Raw genomic sequence first — 17095 nt, 5'->3', positions numbered from 1 at the left:
ACAGGCCCTCTTGAAAGACAAACTTGCCTAAAAATATGGGCCACTCAGATGAATGGAAGTACAAATGAAAATCCAATTTCCAACATTTCAAGAATTCCAACATTTTATGCAATGGGCTTCTATTCATTTTGTACTCTCATTTTTCGTTTCATCACACTCATCATTTCTGTCTATTCCTATCCACTATCGTCATTATCTCTATCATCTCGATCCTATCACCCCCACCCCATTCCATCTGCACTTGCTTTTGCGCAAACTAAACATCATACGAAAAGAAAACCAAAAAAAGACTCTTCTGTCGCTGGGACTGTTGTCACCTCGCAGAGCAAGATGACTGACCGTGCCAGGTTCTTCTCTTTCTTCTTCTTCCCCCCTCACTCCACAACCTCATCCCATCCCTACCACCCCACGATGTCTCGGCACTCCACCCCACAGGGAGAAAAGGTATATGCATCGTTGTTTTTTGGGAGGGAGAAATCACCAGAAATGAGTCTGATGTTTCTCTCATGTCAAATCTCAACAAAGTGGTTCTGTATCTCACGTTGTGCAAGTTGAAAATCACAAATCTGCAGCGTTTGCAGCCGTTCTATTAAATTGGCAACACGCCTACGCAGTCATCCCATCAACAATGGTGTTTTCCTACAATTCCCCAAATCCAAGAGTCATAATTTGACACTTCTGATAAATTCATTTAAAAATGGATTTGTTAGGAAATGCTTCTTAAATTGAATGTGGCTACAAAATGCATAAAATAAAGTCAGGTTGCAGAAGTGGGTTTTTATCTTGTTGTTCCTCGTTTAAGTTTTAAACGAAAACGCCAAATTCAAATAAAGAGAGGAAAGACAAACAAGCCACCCGCTACAAACATTATGCTATGATTTTTGTGGAAAAGCGTACTGGCTTTGTCGTAATTTTGTTGAGATACAAGCTACTAGTTGAATCTTGACACTCAAATCAATGATACATTATAATCACGATTTAAGAAATAAAACTCAATTTCACTGGCAGTGAGCACCAAACTGTGTTTGTTTGCAAGTTTGTGTAGTGTACGGTGTGTGCGCGTTCGTGAACGCGGATGTGTGTGTATGTGAGATAGGCACAAGTCATGTTCTGTGGCAAATTTGGCTGTAAATGTTTCGGAGAAAAAAATCTCACATCAATTTCTATCTTAAGCATGCCTTTTGTGACAGCATCATTGATAAAAGCCCAATTACAGCTGGGTTCAAGTGAAGCACACTCTCGCACAAATGCACAACGTAGTAAGCTGCTCAATGTAGCTTTGACGAGAAATTTTGCGTACATACACCATTTTTTTGTCAATTTCTTGTCTTAATTGCTCGCAATACTGCTCTCGCCATTTGCTAGAAAATGGTGAAATTGTCATGATTGTGAAATGTGTTTGAAATAGAGGTTGACGTGAGAGTGACCAGAACGTTGGTAGTTGCTTTTTTAAAACATTTCTTCTTTTTTTCACCGCGTGTGTGAAAAACCAATGCAGTCACGTTCAAGGTCGTACGGATTTTTGCACCATCTTTTTTTGATGTCTTCACTTTTTTTTAGTTTCTAGAGCGATGGCATGGTAACTCGTCTATTTTGTCGATTCGAGTCATTTCTTAATCTCCTTTCAATTTTCAGTTACTACTGTAGTATCTTGTGCGAATAGCTCAGTTATTTTTGTGTAATTATTATTATCATTTAACAAAGTAATTACAAAAGGTACTTATTGTCAAAGCCATTAGCAATTCTAAATTCATTGCGATGTTGTTTGCTAAGGGTACGAATCCGTTAAAAAAGGAATAATCCTGTTTATGCTCTAAACCATACATTTTCTTAACATGTGAAAAATAAACATTTCAGTGATAAAGCTATTCAATATCTACATGTTTATTTATGAAAATATTCTGAGTGATTAATTGTCTGTACGTGGCTTATAGATACTCATGCTATTCCATGTGGATGGATTTATTTTTAGAAATTCAATGAACGATATTTGTATTTCTTGAGTGTAAAAACAACAAAAAAATGTGTATGACCCATTTAGGAAAGGCAAGCATGCTCAGCTGAAGGCGGTGCCCAACTTTAAGCACCTCTGCTCAGCACTGAATTGACAGTATTTCGGTGATCAAAATAATATATCCTCCATTCTTAGCAACAACAAAAAAACAAAAACAAAAACATTATTACTAATGTGTTTGTATCATCTATTTACATCGATGACTGGGCAGTGAATGCCGCCATCCAAAGTATATTAAACGTGATACTTTTAAACGGAATGTTGGCTGTAACCAATCAGGTATTTAAAAATTTTGCTGCAAAAACTGTTCTTTTGCCATCACTAAATTGGAGCATCTATATTTCACGGCATATTGCATATTTCAGAAAAGACATTCGATGAAACTTGTAATATAACTTTATCAATTCCTAACATGTCAAAAAGATTAAATAAAAACAAAAAGTTAATTCGTGAGAAAAACTTAAACTTTAATTTTCAAAATTATATTTTTATTTAAGAAATAAAAAATTGGCGGTTACAGACTTTTTAAAATGGTGAAAACGAAACAAGTTATTATACAAACAAAAAAGGGCTGAATTTTGGAAATTTGGTAACCATGCCTCATGAAACACTAAGGAATATATAAATTACGTTAAAAAAATGTAGTACGGACCTACTGAAGTGTGGTATTTGAGACTTGGTAGGCTTAAATAGTTGGTTTTAAACGAGAATTCCCATGAAGTATTAGAATAGACTTCTGACTCAGATACTGTCGACACTCTTACGGCTCTTGTTTCAGCATTGTACAATCATTTGAATTGTCTCACTGCAGTGTACTGCTGAACATTAATGCGCTCTTCAGTTTGGTTTCACGAGGGAACTTCGGACGAAGGAACACTCCTGTCAGGATTACTGTTGTATTTGTTTCTACACTATCCATGAAATGATACCGAGCCATTACGAGAACAAAGTGACGAAAAAATAATGTCAGTGTAAATATGCGGGTCATAATATATCCTTCACGGCGTACAAGATATGAATCAATAATTGCTTGCTTTTGTCCAATGCCATTGTCTGCGTAATTACAATATTCAAATGGAAACTGATTAAGAGAGCAGAGATTCATTGCTTCATTACATACTCTGTTATCTTCACATCAGGTTAGAAGGTCAGAGACTATTATATTTCTGACGAATGCGAGCTCTTCTTCTTCTGAATCTTATCAAATCACTTCACCTTTGAGCAGATCAAATTCATCAGAACAACGAGGGAGAAAAAAATATTGTCTGCTGATTTTTTCCCCAAACTTCAATTCTCTTATTTCTCAAGTAAGAGAAATTCACATCATATGTTACGTTTTTGTTGCAAATCACAGAAAAGGCACAAACTGACGAACTGGACTTCAGGGCCCTACTCAAGCACAGGTAAGATGTCAAAGAAAGATCATGAAATATTGCAACCAAACAAATTTTTATAAATGTGTCAGTGTGACGTAATGTATTCGTGTTAACACTTCGATATTTCGAACATTGTTGGATTTTTTTTAGCAAAAAAATTATTTACTTGAAAAAATAAAGATTTTTGGATGCAATAACAACAGGATAAACATGATAAAACGGCAGTTGATATTTTCCTTGATCTGTTTGCTTCATCTTTCTCACCACAACAACTAAAAAGTGGGAAATAGCCGAGAATGATGTATCCGAGGTTAGCAATAATTCAGGATTTTACAAGCTGTAATTTACAGCTTGTGAGATCCTGAAGAATATTTTTGAGAGACCCAGAAATTACTATAGTATATAAGACGCAGGTTCTAAAGCTGGCGGATGGAACAAAAGAAGATTATTTGGATTTGGGAAGTTTTCCAAAGGTATATTTCATTGAAGATCATATCACAAACTAAAATATCTCACCCATCAGATCCATTTTGACCAGAAGTAGGTATAAGCGGGTGGACGTCACGAGTTCCACACGCACGAATCATACAGCGCACGAGTCACACATCCCACGAGTCTTACAGCCCATAAGTTCGACACTAAGCAAATAAAGCCCATGAGTCTGGCACTGGGCCCACGAGACCGACACATTATGCCTCGTGATGTAATGTGGAACTCGTGGTCGGACTCATGGGCCTTATATGCCTAGTGTCGAATTCGTGGGCTGTATGACTCGTAGTTTGCATGACTCATGGATCTTTATTCAATATTGAACTCGTGGGCCGTATGACTCGTGGGTGTCGATCTCGTGGGATGACCAATATAACCATGATCATCTCATGAACCACTAGTGAAAGCGCTGACCAATTAATCAAGTGCACAGTGTACTTCACCTATCTTGTAATTGACTGCATTAACCCAACTGTAAGCACCTCTATACGTTTCTATCTTGTAAGAAACTACTTTCGTTATATCTTTACTCTAGTAATATGTCTGCTTTATCACGGTTTACAATGCGCTTGAAAAATTCCAAACACGCTAAAAATATGGATTGACTATTCTGTCTGATATCAGAGAAATTGAAAGGAGGGAATCTAAGCAAGTGGAACCTGACTGGGGTGATCTCAAAGAAACGCCTGGAATGAAGGCTAAGGTCAGTATCTTGCATTTATTGTAAACCATTTAGATAAACTCGGTCTGTTTACTGGACATACAATAATAATTACAAAAAAATACTTTCTATGATATTCGTTCGATGTCTACAATGCAGGAAATATGATACTTTCGGTTGTGCGGAAGTTTCAAATATACAATGTACTGTCATTGACTGTAGTTTAAGTTTTCAGTGTACTGTAGCTTCTGGTTTGAATGTATGCTAGTTAATAACAATTCATTGTACGATTCATAATTCAAGTTCATACCATGGATGTTTGGTTTACATGCCATATGTAAACCACTGGACAAAAATTTGACCAGAGAATAAGATAACTTATAAAATTTACTTCACTGTGTATTAGTGTGTATTTGACCGCGGGGTAATGGAGCACTTGACGGACTTCTCTTTATATTTACATCTTACTATTTATTTCACTCTTTCCTTTGTTTAATTCACGCGAAGATGTTCGAAGAGCGTATATTTCACAATTCCATATATCGTCCAAAACTTCGATCAATCAATTCAATTAGATACGATGATCTTATGAATGGTTTGGTTCTTCTACCAGTCGAACTACCCGCGAAATCAGTAACAAACAAACTTATACAGTACATGCATACAGGAGAAAAAAATGAAATCATGTAGATGTACATTTCAGGCTCTTTCATTACGTTTACAATTCAATCACTTACCTACGATCACTGGTTTAACAGCCCGTCCAGATCGTCATGCCCTTGAAAGACGTCAAGGTCAACGAGAAGGAAGGTCGCCTGAAGCTTGTCTGCGAGGCGAAGAATGAAGGCGCCAAACCGAAATGGTTCAAGGACGGCAAGGAACTCGCGCCGAGCAAGAAGTGCCGCATGAAGAGCTCGCCTACCGAGACAGAGCTCCATGTCTTCGACATCGCACCCGGCGACAAGGGCGAATACAAAGTCGTCTTCGACGATGGCACCGAATCCAAGTGTAAAGTGACCATTGACAGTGAGTACTCTCCTGCGCCACCTACATGGCAAATACCTATTTTTGGCATACGCAGGTTTTGATTTGCTTGACAATGCAGCCAAAACAAGTGGATTTCCTGAGCCGAGCAACGTGTGGTTCTTATTCAGTAATGGGAGGAATGGCTTGATTTTATACTGGAATGAATATTTCTTTGTATATCCTGCGCAGTTTGTTGTTTTCATGGAAAGTTTGCTTATGAACGACATGAATATGCCATACAACATACATACCTGCGGTATGAGTAATTACTTTTTAAATGATGAGAAGATAGGTACATTAAATCTAAATTGAAGCAATTTTCTTCGTATCAATAATATAATGAATTATCTTATAATTATGTTTATACTTAAAGCATATGCTTCTAAGCCATAATGGCCTTTTCTTGGTCTTTAAGCGCAATATTAATCGGTATGAGAAAATAATATCTATTTTGACTCCAAAGATATACCACTTTTTAAATCTTGTTCGAGTAATCCTACAATGGCATGTTTTATACAAATGTCCGATTTATTTTGTTTCAGGCATAATGACTTCACATGAGAACAAAAGTTTTGATATCATTATATCATGTATTAAACTGTATCTCACAATATCTTGACAATACTTTACCTAACTCTGCTTTCTAAAGGATTCAACTGAAGTTCAAGTAATGTAACATACATCACAAATGTGATTAACCCATATCCTAACGCGTTGCAGTTGTGGCTGTACTCTATACTATGTATCATCACCTGCGTAGAATACGCTTCAATTAATCACATGCGTTACTGTATATTCATGCGTAGCAATATATAGTTGATGTCGCTGGTCTAGAAAGCTGCCAAGCTGCGCAGAATTTAATGCAATATCAGCTTGTATTGTGCATAGCATCATACTTATATCAAAGCTACTAAAGTTAGTTCAGCTCGTGCAGAGAAAACTTTATTTTCCATTTCATCTTCATCATCATTAACACAACCACTTGTACCGTTTTTCAGAAGCCATGATACTTTTATGTGACTACTAAAAAGGGCATACCATGACTCATGACCCCTGATGATATGCATTCACGAAATATCATTCCATTTGAGACGGGTTGCTTGTCCTACGAGTTCAACTCAAGCAACCCTTCCGTTACCATGGTAACTCCCGCATCGTCAGGTTTGGAGTTCTCTACTGTGGTGTTTCAGGCTCATGATCGTGCATGTAATGCTTTTGATGAGTTTTTTCATCCCTTTCATACAAAAGTTGCCTCGTCCCTTTTTTCGAAGATCAACTGGAACTACCGCCACAATTATGGCAGGATGAATATATGATTCCTTTTTCATTTTTGTCATTTCTTTCTTGGAAGAGAGTCATAATCAAAGAGTCGGAGAAGTGATTTTATTTTAAGAATGAAATATGAGATAGTGTTTCTCAAGCGCTGAGTAGATAGAAAGCCTGTGACTAGGTTTTTTTCTTCATGAATTTGTCGACTGTATCTTTGCAGCCACCATACTCAGTGTTTCCTTTCCTCCTCTGCATCTCGCTTCCACAAAAGTGTAGTGTCTAACGATACATGGGGCAGAGATAGATTAAAGAAACGTGAGATTCTCCGTATTGCTTCATTCTGACTTTCTGCACGTATTGCATGTCCAGCATTGTCGAGAGTGCCGGTGTCCTGGTAGAAGTCAGCGGTCTCATGCGTGAACGTCTAACTCCATTTTTTTTTTCTCAGCGTGATTCTTGTTACTAACCCTCATCAACACACTACACAAACACGTACACATACACTGTACACAATCCATACATATGGGTACATATAGATGATAATTTTGTTCCGTGCCTTACTTTGTTTCGGAATGTTCCATATTCATTAATGCGTATTACGACATTACTGCACATTTAAAAAAAATAATTACAAAATAGTTCTGTCAAACGGTCTGTATAAGCAAAATGTATATATTCGTCAAGTATCTAACAGCAAAATCTCAAACTTTCTGGCAGAAAATAGTTTTATGTGCAGCAGATTTTTCAAAATACGGTCTTTTTCTATGTTAAATTCTCCATAATGAACTTAAGTACAGTGAGGATGGATAGTTTGTTTCTATAGTCTTTCTAAACAAAACACCGATTTATTCGACTGGATTCATTGGTGTTCTCCAAGCATGCATACAAGCATTATGAATTCCAGTCGTCATTGCAGGAAAAAAAAAATCTCATACAAGCAGGTACTTATACAAACATACATACATACATACACGCATACACACACACACACGCGCGCGCGCGCACACATACGTACATACATGCATACAAAGTCACACATTCACCCACAACACACTGACATCACATACTTTCGATACACAACACATACACGTGTACACACCTTCACATTCATTTATTGTCGGTGTCCGAATTGCTGTGAGCGTGGCACTGCTCAATACGTTCTCTTCCCTGAACCACCCATCCAGCGCATGTGTGTTTGGCCCAGATCAGCGAGCCCGAGTACAGGAAGATGCAGAAGCAGGGACTTCAGCCAAAGGATGGTAGGCACACCACACTAGGAGTTGACTAGGGCTCGGTGCATGCCCCGCCCCCTATACTCAAGGCCCTGTTCACATCTTGCAATTAAGTCATTCGGTTCGAACATCTCAAACCCAAATTGCACTTACAAAACCTAGAAGGAACGGCAGAATTGCTGTATCCATTTGAACATAATTACTATCCCCCATGGGCAGCAGGACGAACTTTTTGTTCCTGTATGCATGTGAACTTTGCTTAAAGGAGTTTATCATGTTTGCCAGTGGAATGACTTTCATATAAGGACTATTTTTCCATTATTCACAAGTCTCTTCGATTTAATGAATTTCAGCAAAGGCAGACTTGATTGCTGACTGGTCACAAGTGTACCAGGCAGAATACCATTAACTTTGATCGTCTGTTTTGCAAGACGAAAACATTCGATAAAGGCACATCTTCACTTCATACGCGCATGGTTTAGATACAGAAAATCCAAGGGTTTGGATGAAACCATAGGCTACTTGCACATTGTGAACAGGCCTTAATTGAAATGAAAAGAGAAACATTACGTCACAACTGAGCTGCTACTTTAATAATGAAGCGGATGCCGGATTATGAGGTCAAAAAAGTAAAAGGTTGACGAGAAAGAAAATGTCGTTTTAGACTTAAAATGAAAGCATTTGAGAAGAGTGAAATATGCAATATATTTGTACTCTGCTGAAGTCATAATACGGTCGTTGTCAAGAAGGCATATGATGTCTTGCATAAACGTTAATGAATTGTGGAGCTCTGCACATCCATGTCCAATGGCATCATTGCTAGTCCACAAACCGCAGTTTCTCAGTTGCTGGTGAAGTGTTTCTCTTGCATTACTTGTAACCAAAAAACTGTACAATTATATACTGGGGCATGGACTCTGTGATTAAGAAACATCCTAGAGAGTAAGTCCATGATTAATTTTTAAAAAAATGACTTCATTCGATATGACGTTGAATTTGGAATTGGTTCTCTGCACAAGAAAGTATTTCAAGAGTCCAGAACCACAGCATGATGAAGGTGCTAGGATGTTTCTTAGACTCACTCGACTTTGGAGGAGCATCTCCCCCATCTGAAATGGCCTCCCTATCCATGCATGGGTCATGTTACCCTATATACCAGAATGCATCATTGGATCGTACCTCCACTCTTTTGTACCCCTTGACTGCCCATGTCTATAGGAGATTGCCTGCTCCTTTTCATAGGATCGTTGTTTCATATCTCCATGGCAACAATTTCATAAAATGAAATGTAATTCCTTGCCACACAGTATTCCTGAAAACAATTGAATGCATCGGGAGTTTTAATGAACGACAGTATTTTGTGAGAATATTATCAAATAAGAAGAAAACGCGAGACTTCTGCTATTGTTAAACTCACAGTTACCACTAAAAAGTATCCCATAAACTCCCGCCGTTACGCTGTCGCTTTACGCTGCAGTATTCGTTCTCAGGTGAGTCGACAGTGAATCGTGGCGGCGCTTTACTTTTTATAAAATGTTGTACCAACTATCAGCGCGGAGATTACAATTCATCAAAACAAACTGATCTATATTTTACCAACACAGTCCAACTGATTTTTATCTATTTTTAACCATTCTCTTTTTTTTTTTACTGTTGTCATTTCAGACGTTGAAAGCAATGATAGCCCAACCTAGCGGTATGAAAAAAATGTAGAATGTAATGTGAATTTCAGAAAATAGGAAAATGTGACAATCTCCTGCCATCATTTTGGGAATGTTTCTTTTTTTCAAAAAACTAAAACTTTGTAGGATTTTCCACTTGAAAACGAATTAGATCCTCTCGCGGATATTCCTCTACCTACGCCAAGTACAGTGTATTGTCATACATGCTTGTTCTCTGAAGAAGAAAATGGTACAACGGAACACTTTCATTTAACAGCTCTTTAAATCAATAACTCTTTAATTTAATAATTATTTAAGTCATTTCATAACTCTTTTAGATATATAGCTGTGAATTTCTTCCCCTACCTTTTAATTCAGACCTCGCAAAAACTGCATCACATATCGCTTCCATATGATGCGTATAATACTGTACATCCGTACGACAGTTCATGGCACTCATGACATAATTTTGTCTCATGATCGCATATTGGACGGCTCACTACGATTTCAAATCAGTTTTATATTGGTCGTCCGGAGAGAGAATTGCATTTGTATTGGTGAATTCCTACTCCACCAACCAGCTACTTAAGTTATGGTATCTCGGAATATCGGCTTTCATATCAATCTTTCCAACAGCACGTTTTTCTTGATCTGTACACCGTCTGATGGGCAGTTAGCTCTTTGCAACGTCACAAATAAAATGGAGGAATCTTTGCAAATGGCAAAACGTTAAATTCACGTGAATTGATAAATAAAATACATTTCTTATTTTTGGGTGGAATGGGCTTAAAGATGCACCACGTATTCTTCCTTGGGTATGTATGTGGCCCTGACACTGCCTGAAAAGGGCCCTGACACTGCCTGAAAAGGGCCTACCAACTCCCGACGTCTTGAAAACGGCAAGCACATGCTTGTCGAAACGTCGGAAGTGGGTAGGCCCTTTTCAGGGCCACATGCATGCCCTAGAAAGAATATGTGGTGCACCGTTAAGCCTTCTACAATCCAACGTTCTACCGCCACGGAAACCTTCACAGATTACTTTTGTTATCATTCCTGAGTACCAGTACATGTATCTACGAGCACCGTGACAAATATAATATTATCTATGAGCACGTGTATCCGAGCACAGAACCTATATCTATGCAAGCAGCTATATTCATGATGTTGTGGGAAAACTGAAGTATATTATGTTGATTTGTATATGCATATGTATATACACTGTATTTACAGGAAGTAAAGCACTGAGCATGATTATGCATACACTACTGCATAATGTGTTGTCGAAATATATATACCATATACACTTGTACCAGATGAATGATATTATATATCAGCATGGATTATGTATAAAATTAAGTATTGTAAATTGATCTATCCAGAGATTATGGACAGTTATTGTACACAATAATGTTGATTTTTGATAATCTCATCATTATGGAATTACATTATTACAACATTACTTTCCGGGGGAAAAACACGATTTTCTTTTTATAGGAATATCATAAAAGTGTGATACCAAATTGCAAAATTCAAGAGCTTCGTCTTGTAAAATAAGCTTAAAAGGTAAACAATTACCTTGGTTTGATGTCTTTGGTATTAGACATATTGAGACACAACCATAATGCTGAAAATTGTTTCTCTCGATTGAATAATCCCAAACAAATAAAAAAAAATAGCAATATGTAACGTAAATTTGTGATCTCTCATCAGATGCAGTATTATACATTAATAATTCCATCATAATGATAACAATAATAACAATAATGATAATAATAATAATAATAATAATAATAATAATGATTATGAAAGTCATGAAAGTTATGGTAAAGATGATGAAAATGATAATGATAATAGTAATAATAACAATCATTATGATAATAATAGTGATAATAAAGATGATAATCGCCGCCAGCGACTAAAGTGCAAGGAGAGTTGTTCACATTCGACACTTTCTTCTAAACTTTCAGCCTCCAAGCCCAAGGTGGATTTCATTACCCTCATCAAGACGCAGGAGGTTGACGAGGGGACCGACGCCAAGTTCACCGCCGAGCTCAGCGGCGACAAGTTCGAGATCACGTGGTTCAAGGACGGCAAGAAGATCACGTCCAAGGACGCCGCTAAGTACGAGATCAAGAAGCTTGGCAGGAAGCACTCTATGGTGGTGAAGAAGGTGACCGCCGAGGATCAGGGAGAGGTCGTGCTGAAGGTCGACCGACAGGAGTGCTGTGCTGGTCTTCTCGTTAAAGGTATGTTTCTTCCCACTATCCCCTCCTCCCCCCCCCCCCCCCCCTCCTTCTACGCCCTGCCCTCCCAATCAGCTAGTGGCATCAAAGCCAATGATATGATTCTTGAGATTTATTGCATACAGTTTCGTGTTGGGTTATTTGTTTTGCCTGTAAGATGTTTGAATGGGCATCGATGAAATACATTTTTTTTTTGGATGTTCGTTATGATTTATGACGCCAACAGAGTTGGTATAGACAGAGCTGTTTTCTTTCCATAATCAGTTTCCAAAATGTCTTGGTTTGACGTCAAAGAAAGATGAAACTGTAACGATATAATACTTGGACCAGGGAGGTGCTAGAGAAGGAGAGACAACTACTGCTCTCCTTTGAAGTCATGCGCGGCACCGCCGAGAAGTTATGCGTTCAACTACAGGTGTTAACCATGTGCTTTGACAAAAGAGAGCGTCAATAATCGGGACTAGCGCTCTCACATCTAGGAATACTTGCCCTACTGCAATTCCTTCTCTCTTTCAATGTGATGGCAACAATGAATTTGTGTACGTTGAATTGGAGCAGCGAATCAAATGCAGTGTAAAACTGACAATTTTAAAAGCAAATAGTTTAAAAGCATGCTGGATCATGCTTTAATCGAGCATACTTTAGCGGAGTACTTTATTTGAAAGATCAAAATATACCAGATTAAAAGATAGAAAACTAACATGCGGAAATGTGCGCATTATAGAAAAATATTAGGTTTTTAAGAGGGCCTAATTTTCATTTCATTTCGATTTGCGCATTACGAAGAAACTAGGAATTCTTTCCTAAACTATTCTAAATGAATTCGAGTATTTCATTTAAAATTTTACGGTGAAATGAAGCTTGTAATTCAACGAAAGGTGAAATGCGCTCTTCGTCTCCGAACTTCGTCTTGCAACTAGAGCGGTGCCGAGCATGGCTTAAAAGCGTAGTGGAATCCTAGACATCCCATAGTAACGCCTTGAACCCAAACATGTGTTTGCATGAATTACGAAGAGTTACCACTCCATCTCTGTAACACCTCCCTGCTTGGACACTCGTCAGCAAAATGCCTACTGTGAAAACGCACTACATCAAAACACCCATAGACATAATTTCTATAATCATATTAACTGCATTATTAGCAGTATCGTTGGAATTGTCTCTCTTAATAGCATTACCGGCAATAATAATAGGAATCACTAACCATGATTATCAACGATCTCCGAACCACGAACAGCTAAACCAAAGTTCATCCAGGAACTGAAAGACATCACCATCGTCGAGAAGAAGGTCGGCGTAATGGAGTGCGAGATTACGGACGCGGGTGCCAAGGTGGAGTGGACCAAGGACGGCAAACCCTTCAAGGGAACCGACACCATCCGACTCGACGAAGACGCCTGTGTCCGCAAGATCATTTTCGACAAGGCCTCCTTTGAAGACGCCGGAAAATACACCTGCAAGTTTGGCAAGCTGGAGTCAACCGCAAACTGCGCCGTCATTGGTGAGTTGACGCTCTGCGATTTCTTGCGAAGCAATGTCGCATCGATAGTGATAACCAATTAATAGCGCACAGTCGACAGTGTGAGGGGGTCTGCGATGTAACAGCCTGCGATGTGTTTTTTTTACATCCTGTAACGGAAAGCAATGGCGAGCGATATCGCACAGTGTTGCGTTCTAGTTGAAACGCATCGCAAGCTATCGGTAGTCAAAATTGCACAGCGTGAGACGGGCTTTTATGCTGTTTCCTCATGCCCGTTATAAAAGTTGCAACAAATCTGAAATATCATCACAAGGTTAAATAGTTTAGATACGTAACACTTTATTCATCGTACGGACTTCTCATGATATCATGTCTTTTATCATTAATTTTCGAATGGGTGCATTTTTTGCATGGATTTTTGTTATGTGTTTCAATTTTGTGAAGAGGAATTTACCAGATATAGTGGGGTGGCTTAGTGAAATTATCGTGACACGGCGGACAAAAGCATGATTTTTTCACCAAAGGTACTTCATGATGTACCTTCTCAAAAAATAGGGTGCTCCAAGAAAATTGATGCTGGGAAGGAGGTCAGAGGTCAAAGGTCAATGACCTTTATTTGTGAAATAGGTTTTTTGGCTATTTCTCAGGTCAGGAATATCCAATCTGGATAAAACTTGGCAGGAAGAATATTGAGAACAAGTAAAATATTTTGATTGAATTTGGGGTGAATTTTCCAAAGGTCAAAGGTCAAAGGTCAATGAACTTTTTCTAAAAATCATGTTTTTGTTTATTTCTCCAGGTAGGAAGATTCAATTTTCACAAAATTTGATATGAACGTTATATAGAAGGTACCAAGAGTATAAACCAGGGGTCAAATATAATTGTTGATTTGTGCGTTGCCATGGCAACCCAAAACGAGGGTTTTTGATTGAAGTTAGTTACAGGAGGCTATTTTCCAGTTTGGAAGAGATTCCATTTGAATAGGTACAACTGATCAACGGGATGTATAGAGGTTTGAAATACTTTTCATTAGTGTTAAGTGGTATGTTGCCATGGCAACTACATATATAGATTTTGGTTAAACTTAAAGGAGACTTCAGAACTTATGAATTTGAAGAGATTTCCATCAGGGTTGGTATAATTGATCAACAAAAAAGTCGCCAGACAAAGATTTGTCACCTTTATAGCATGTGGGTTGAGTGAATGCAGCAACAATAGTAGAACACATCAGTGAGAGTTTGAGGAAAATTGGACAATCCGTTCTAAAGTTATGAATTTTTGAAGTTTCTGCTCATGCAGTCGAGGCTGGATGAGAAGACTACTATACCTTGTAATGTCACATGTGTACAACGATATAAAGAATGAATAAAGAAAATTCAACATAAATTATTTTCGCTTACAAAAGGATACTCGACTTCTCTTTCAGAAGGCAGGGGGAATAATTTTACCCTTGACATACGTAAGTAGCAAGTCAAAGAAACTATGTGAACTTTATTCAAAAAGTATGGTTTTGTGAAATTCTCATTTCATTTTCCTTAGAATGTGTGCATGTGACATCATACACTGTGGTAGTCTTTTCATCCAGCCGCGACTGTGCAGATACCTTAAAAAATCATAACTTTTGAACGGATTGTACGATTTTTTCCAAGCTTTCTGTGATGTGTCCTACTAATATTGTTGTATTCACTGAATCCACGTGCGCATGAAAGTGGACTTGTCCTTTAAGGACAGATTCTGAAAGAGCAGACTGTAAGCTTTAAAATGATGTATCACACAATTCAAAGGGATTCCCCTAACCTATCTAAATAATAATACCGGTACTGGAAAGAAAGCACACACTCTGGATAAGTATGAACTGAGAAAAGAGGCTGCATTGTCTATTTTAGCGTTTAATCTTTACCAAGCTGTCTCATGTCATTATGTTCATCTTTTCTTCCCCCCTCCAATTTTCATTTGAGTTTGCCATTATTAATTTTTGATGATAAGAACGATGCCACAAGGCATTGTTTCTTAAAAATGCTTCAACTGCTCCTTCAGGTCCAAAATCTACATCAATATATATTATTTTCCTGATCTCCTCAACATTTTCCAAAAATAAAGCATACACCTTTTATGCACTGAGTCCTCCTTTTTGTGGATAATTAAAGGCAAAAACCCAAAATTAGTGCTTGAAAATTATTCTTAAGTGTAAGTTACGGATACAAAGAACCTCTGTAAAAAATGGAATCTGTATAATCAATGTTAAGTATTGTTAATAACACAAAATGTGAACAATATTTCTATGATAACATGTTTCCAGACTAAACCGTCCGCATTTATGCTTTAATGAGAAAAATACTGATATCTCTTTATATGTTTGCTTTGATTGCAAAAACTGTATATGGTAGGATGTCTTGTGATACAACAGGGGGGCATTTCATGAAGCAGTTTGGTCAGATATTTTTCTGACAAACTGTTACAAACTACAGAAATCCTTGCATCTGATTGGCAGAGAGCAAATTTGTCCGACAACTTGTCGGACAAAATGCTTCATGAAATGCCCCCAGACCTACACATATTATGCATAAAATGTGATATCCTGAACATTTTTTTTTTCAAGTCACTCTCCCAAAAGTGTATAATATAGGACCTTTAAGTTTTTCTTGTGTTTGTTCCTGGCAGATTACTAGTACACAAATGCTCCAATCCATGATGACCTAACGGAAATTAAGGAAATTAAAATGAATATACTGAAAACCAAAACTACAAATACTAATAACTTACTTCATTCTTCTCTCCCCACCCCACCCCACCCCTTCTTTTTGGTTTCTTGATATACTCGTAGATCTAGCTGACTTTGATAATTGTCATTATGTAACATCATCTTCAATTGACAAGGCGATAAAACTTAACAATCATTTCATTATGCTGCTCGACTAATGGGGTTAGTTGAACTATATTGTTTTTAATGTACTATACTTTTTCCTCCTATCAATCACATGTATTTTGGGTGGAATGTATTTTGACATAAAGCATCATAGAATCAACCGCCTTTGGGGTCGGGAATTTTGTCATATCATATTGTGATTTAGATTCTGCTCTATGCCGATTTTGTTTTATTTCTATCAACTTTTTAAACTTCCCCATAGACTTTGTTCACCAGCCAACTACATCCCACCCTCTTTGGATAATGTGAACCAATCAAACATTGCTTTTACTTTTTAATAACATGTCTATACATAGCTATCAGACCAAAAATATTCAAACCGCTTTAAGTCTTTATGAGTGAAATTACAAATATCAATATATTTTTAAAAATATTCAAATTGTCTAAATTCAACTTCATCTATGAAAATAGACTTTTAACCTTTTTAAACATTTGAATAACCCCCACAAGAAATAAGAAACATATAAAGAGGGGAGGTGCGGACTATAAAAATTGCTTACGGGAACCAGGTAATCCCTGCGCTAAACCTATGGAATTCACACAATCTTGGAGGAAACGGGTTAAATTTGTTAGGAAATATGTAGGTCAATACCCAAAACCTTAAGTTCTCAATGGAATATGCAGCTCTTCTACTGGTAAACTAGTAGTTCTGGGAGAAAAAATGAACTGTGACATAGTCCTACACCTGGCTCAGTCATTGCCCAAGATTTAAAGTATC

At 37.6% G+C, this 17095-nt stretch overlaps 1 protein-coding gene across 1 annotated transcript in view; it reads left to right on the top strand.

Annotated features, from left to right (window-relative positions):
- Nucleotides 1-17095, top strand: part of LOC139714937 (twitchin-like) — a 123211-nt gene that overhangs the window by 40995 nt on the left and 65121 nt on the right. The window contains 6 exon segments of the mRNA XM_071626589.1: nucleotides 3369-3417; nucleotides 4504-4582; nucleotides 5299-5566; nucleotides 8020-8094; nucleotides 11696-11974; nucleotides 13209-13472. Of these exon segments, the coding sequence (XP_071482690.1) occupies nucleotides 3369-3417; nucleotides 4504-4582; nucleotides 5299-5566; nucleotides 8020-8094; nucleotides 11696-11974; nucleotides 13209-13472 (1014 nt within the window).

Source organism: Diadema antillarum, unplaced genomic scaffold, assembly GCF_040938485.1.
Source record: "Diadema antillarum isolate AM-2024a unplaced genomic scaffold, OU_Dant_1.0 scf00000045, whole genome shotgun sequence".
In the NCBI taxonomy this organism is placed as follows: Eukaryota; Metazoa; Echinodermata; class Echinoidea; order Diadematoida; family Diadematidae; genus Diadema; species Diadema antillarum.
Note: the sequence above shows the minus strand (reverse complement) of the source record. Positions and strands in the feature narration are given on the sequence as shown.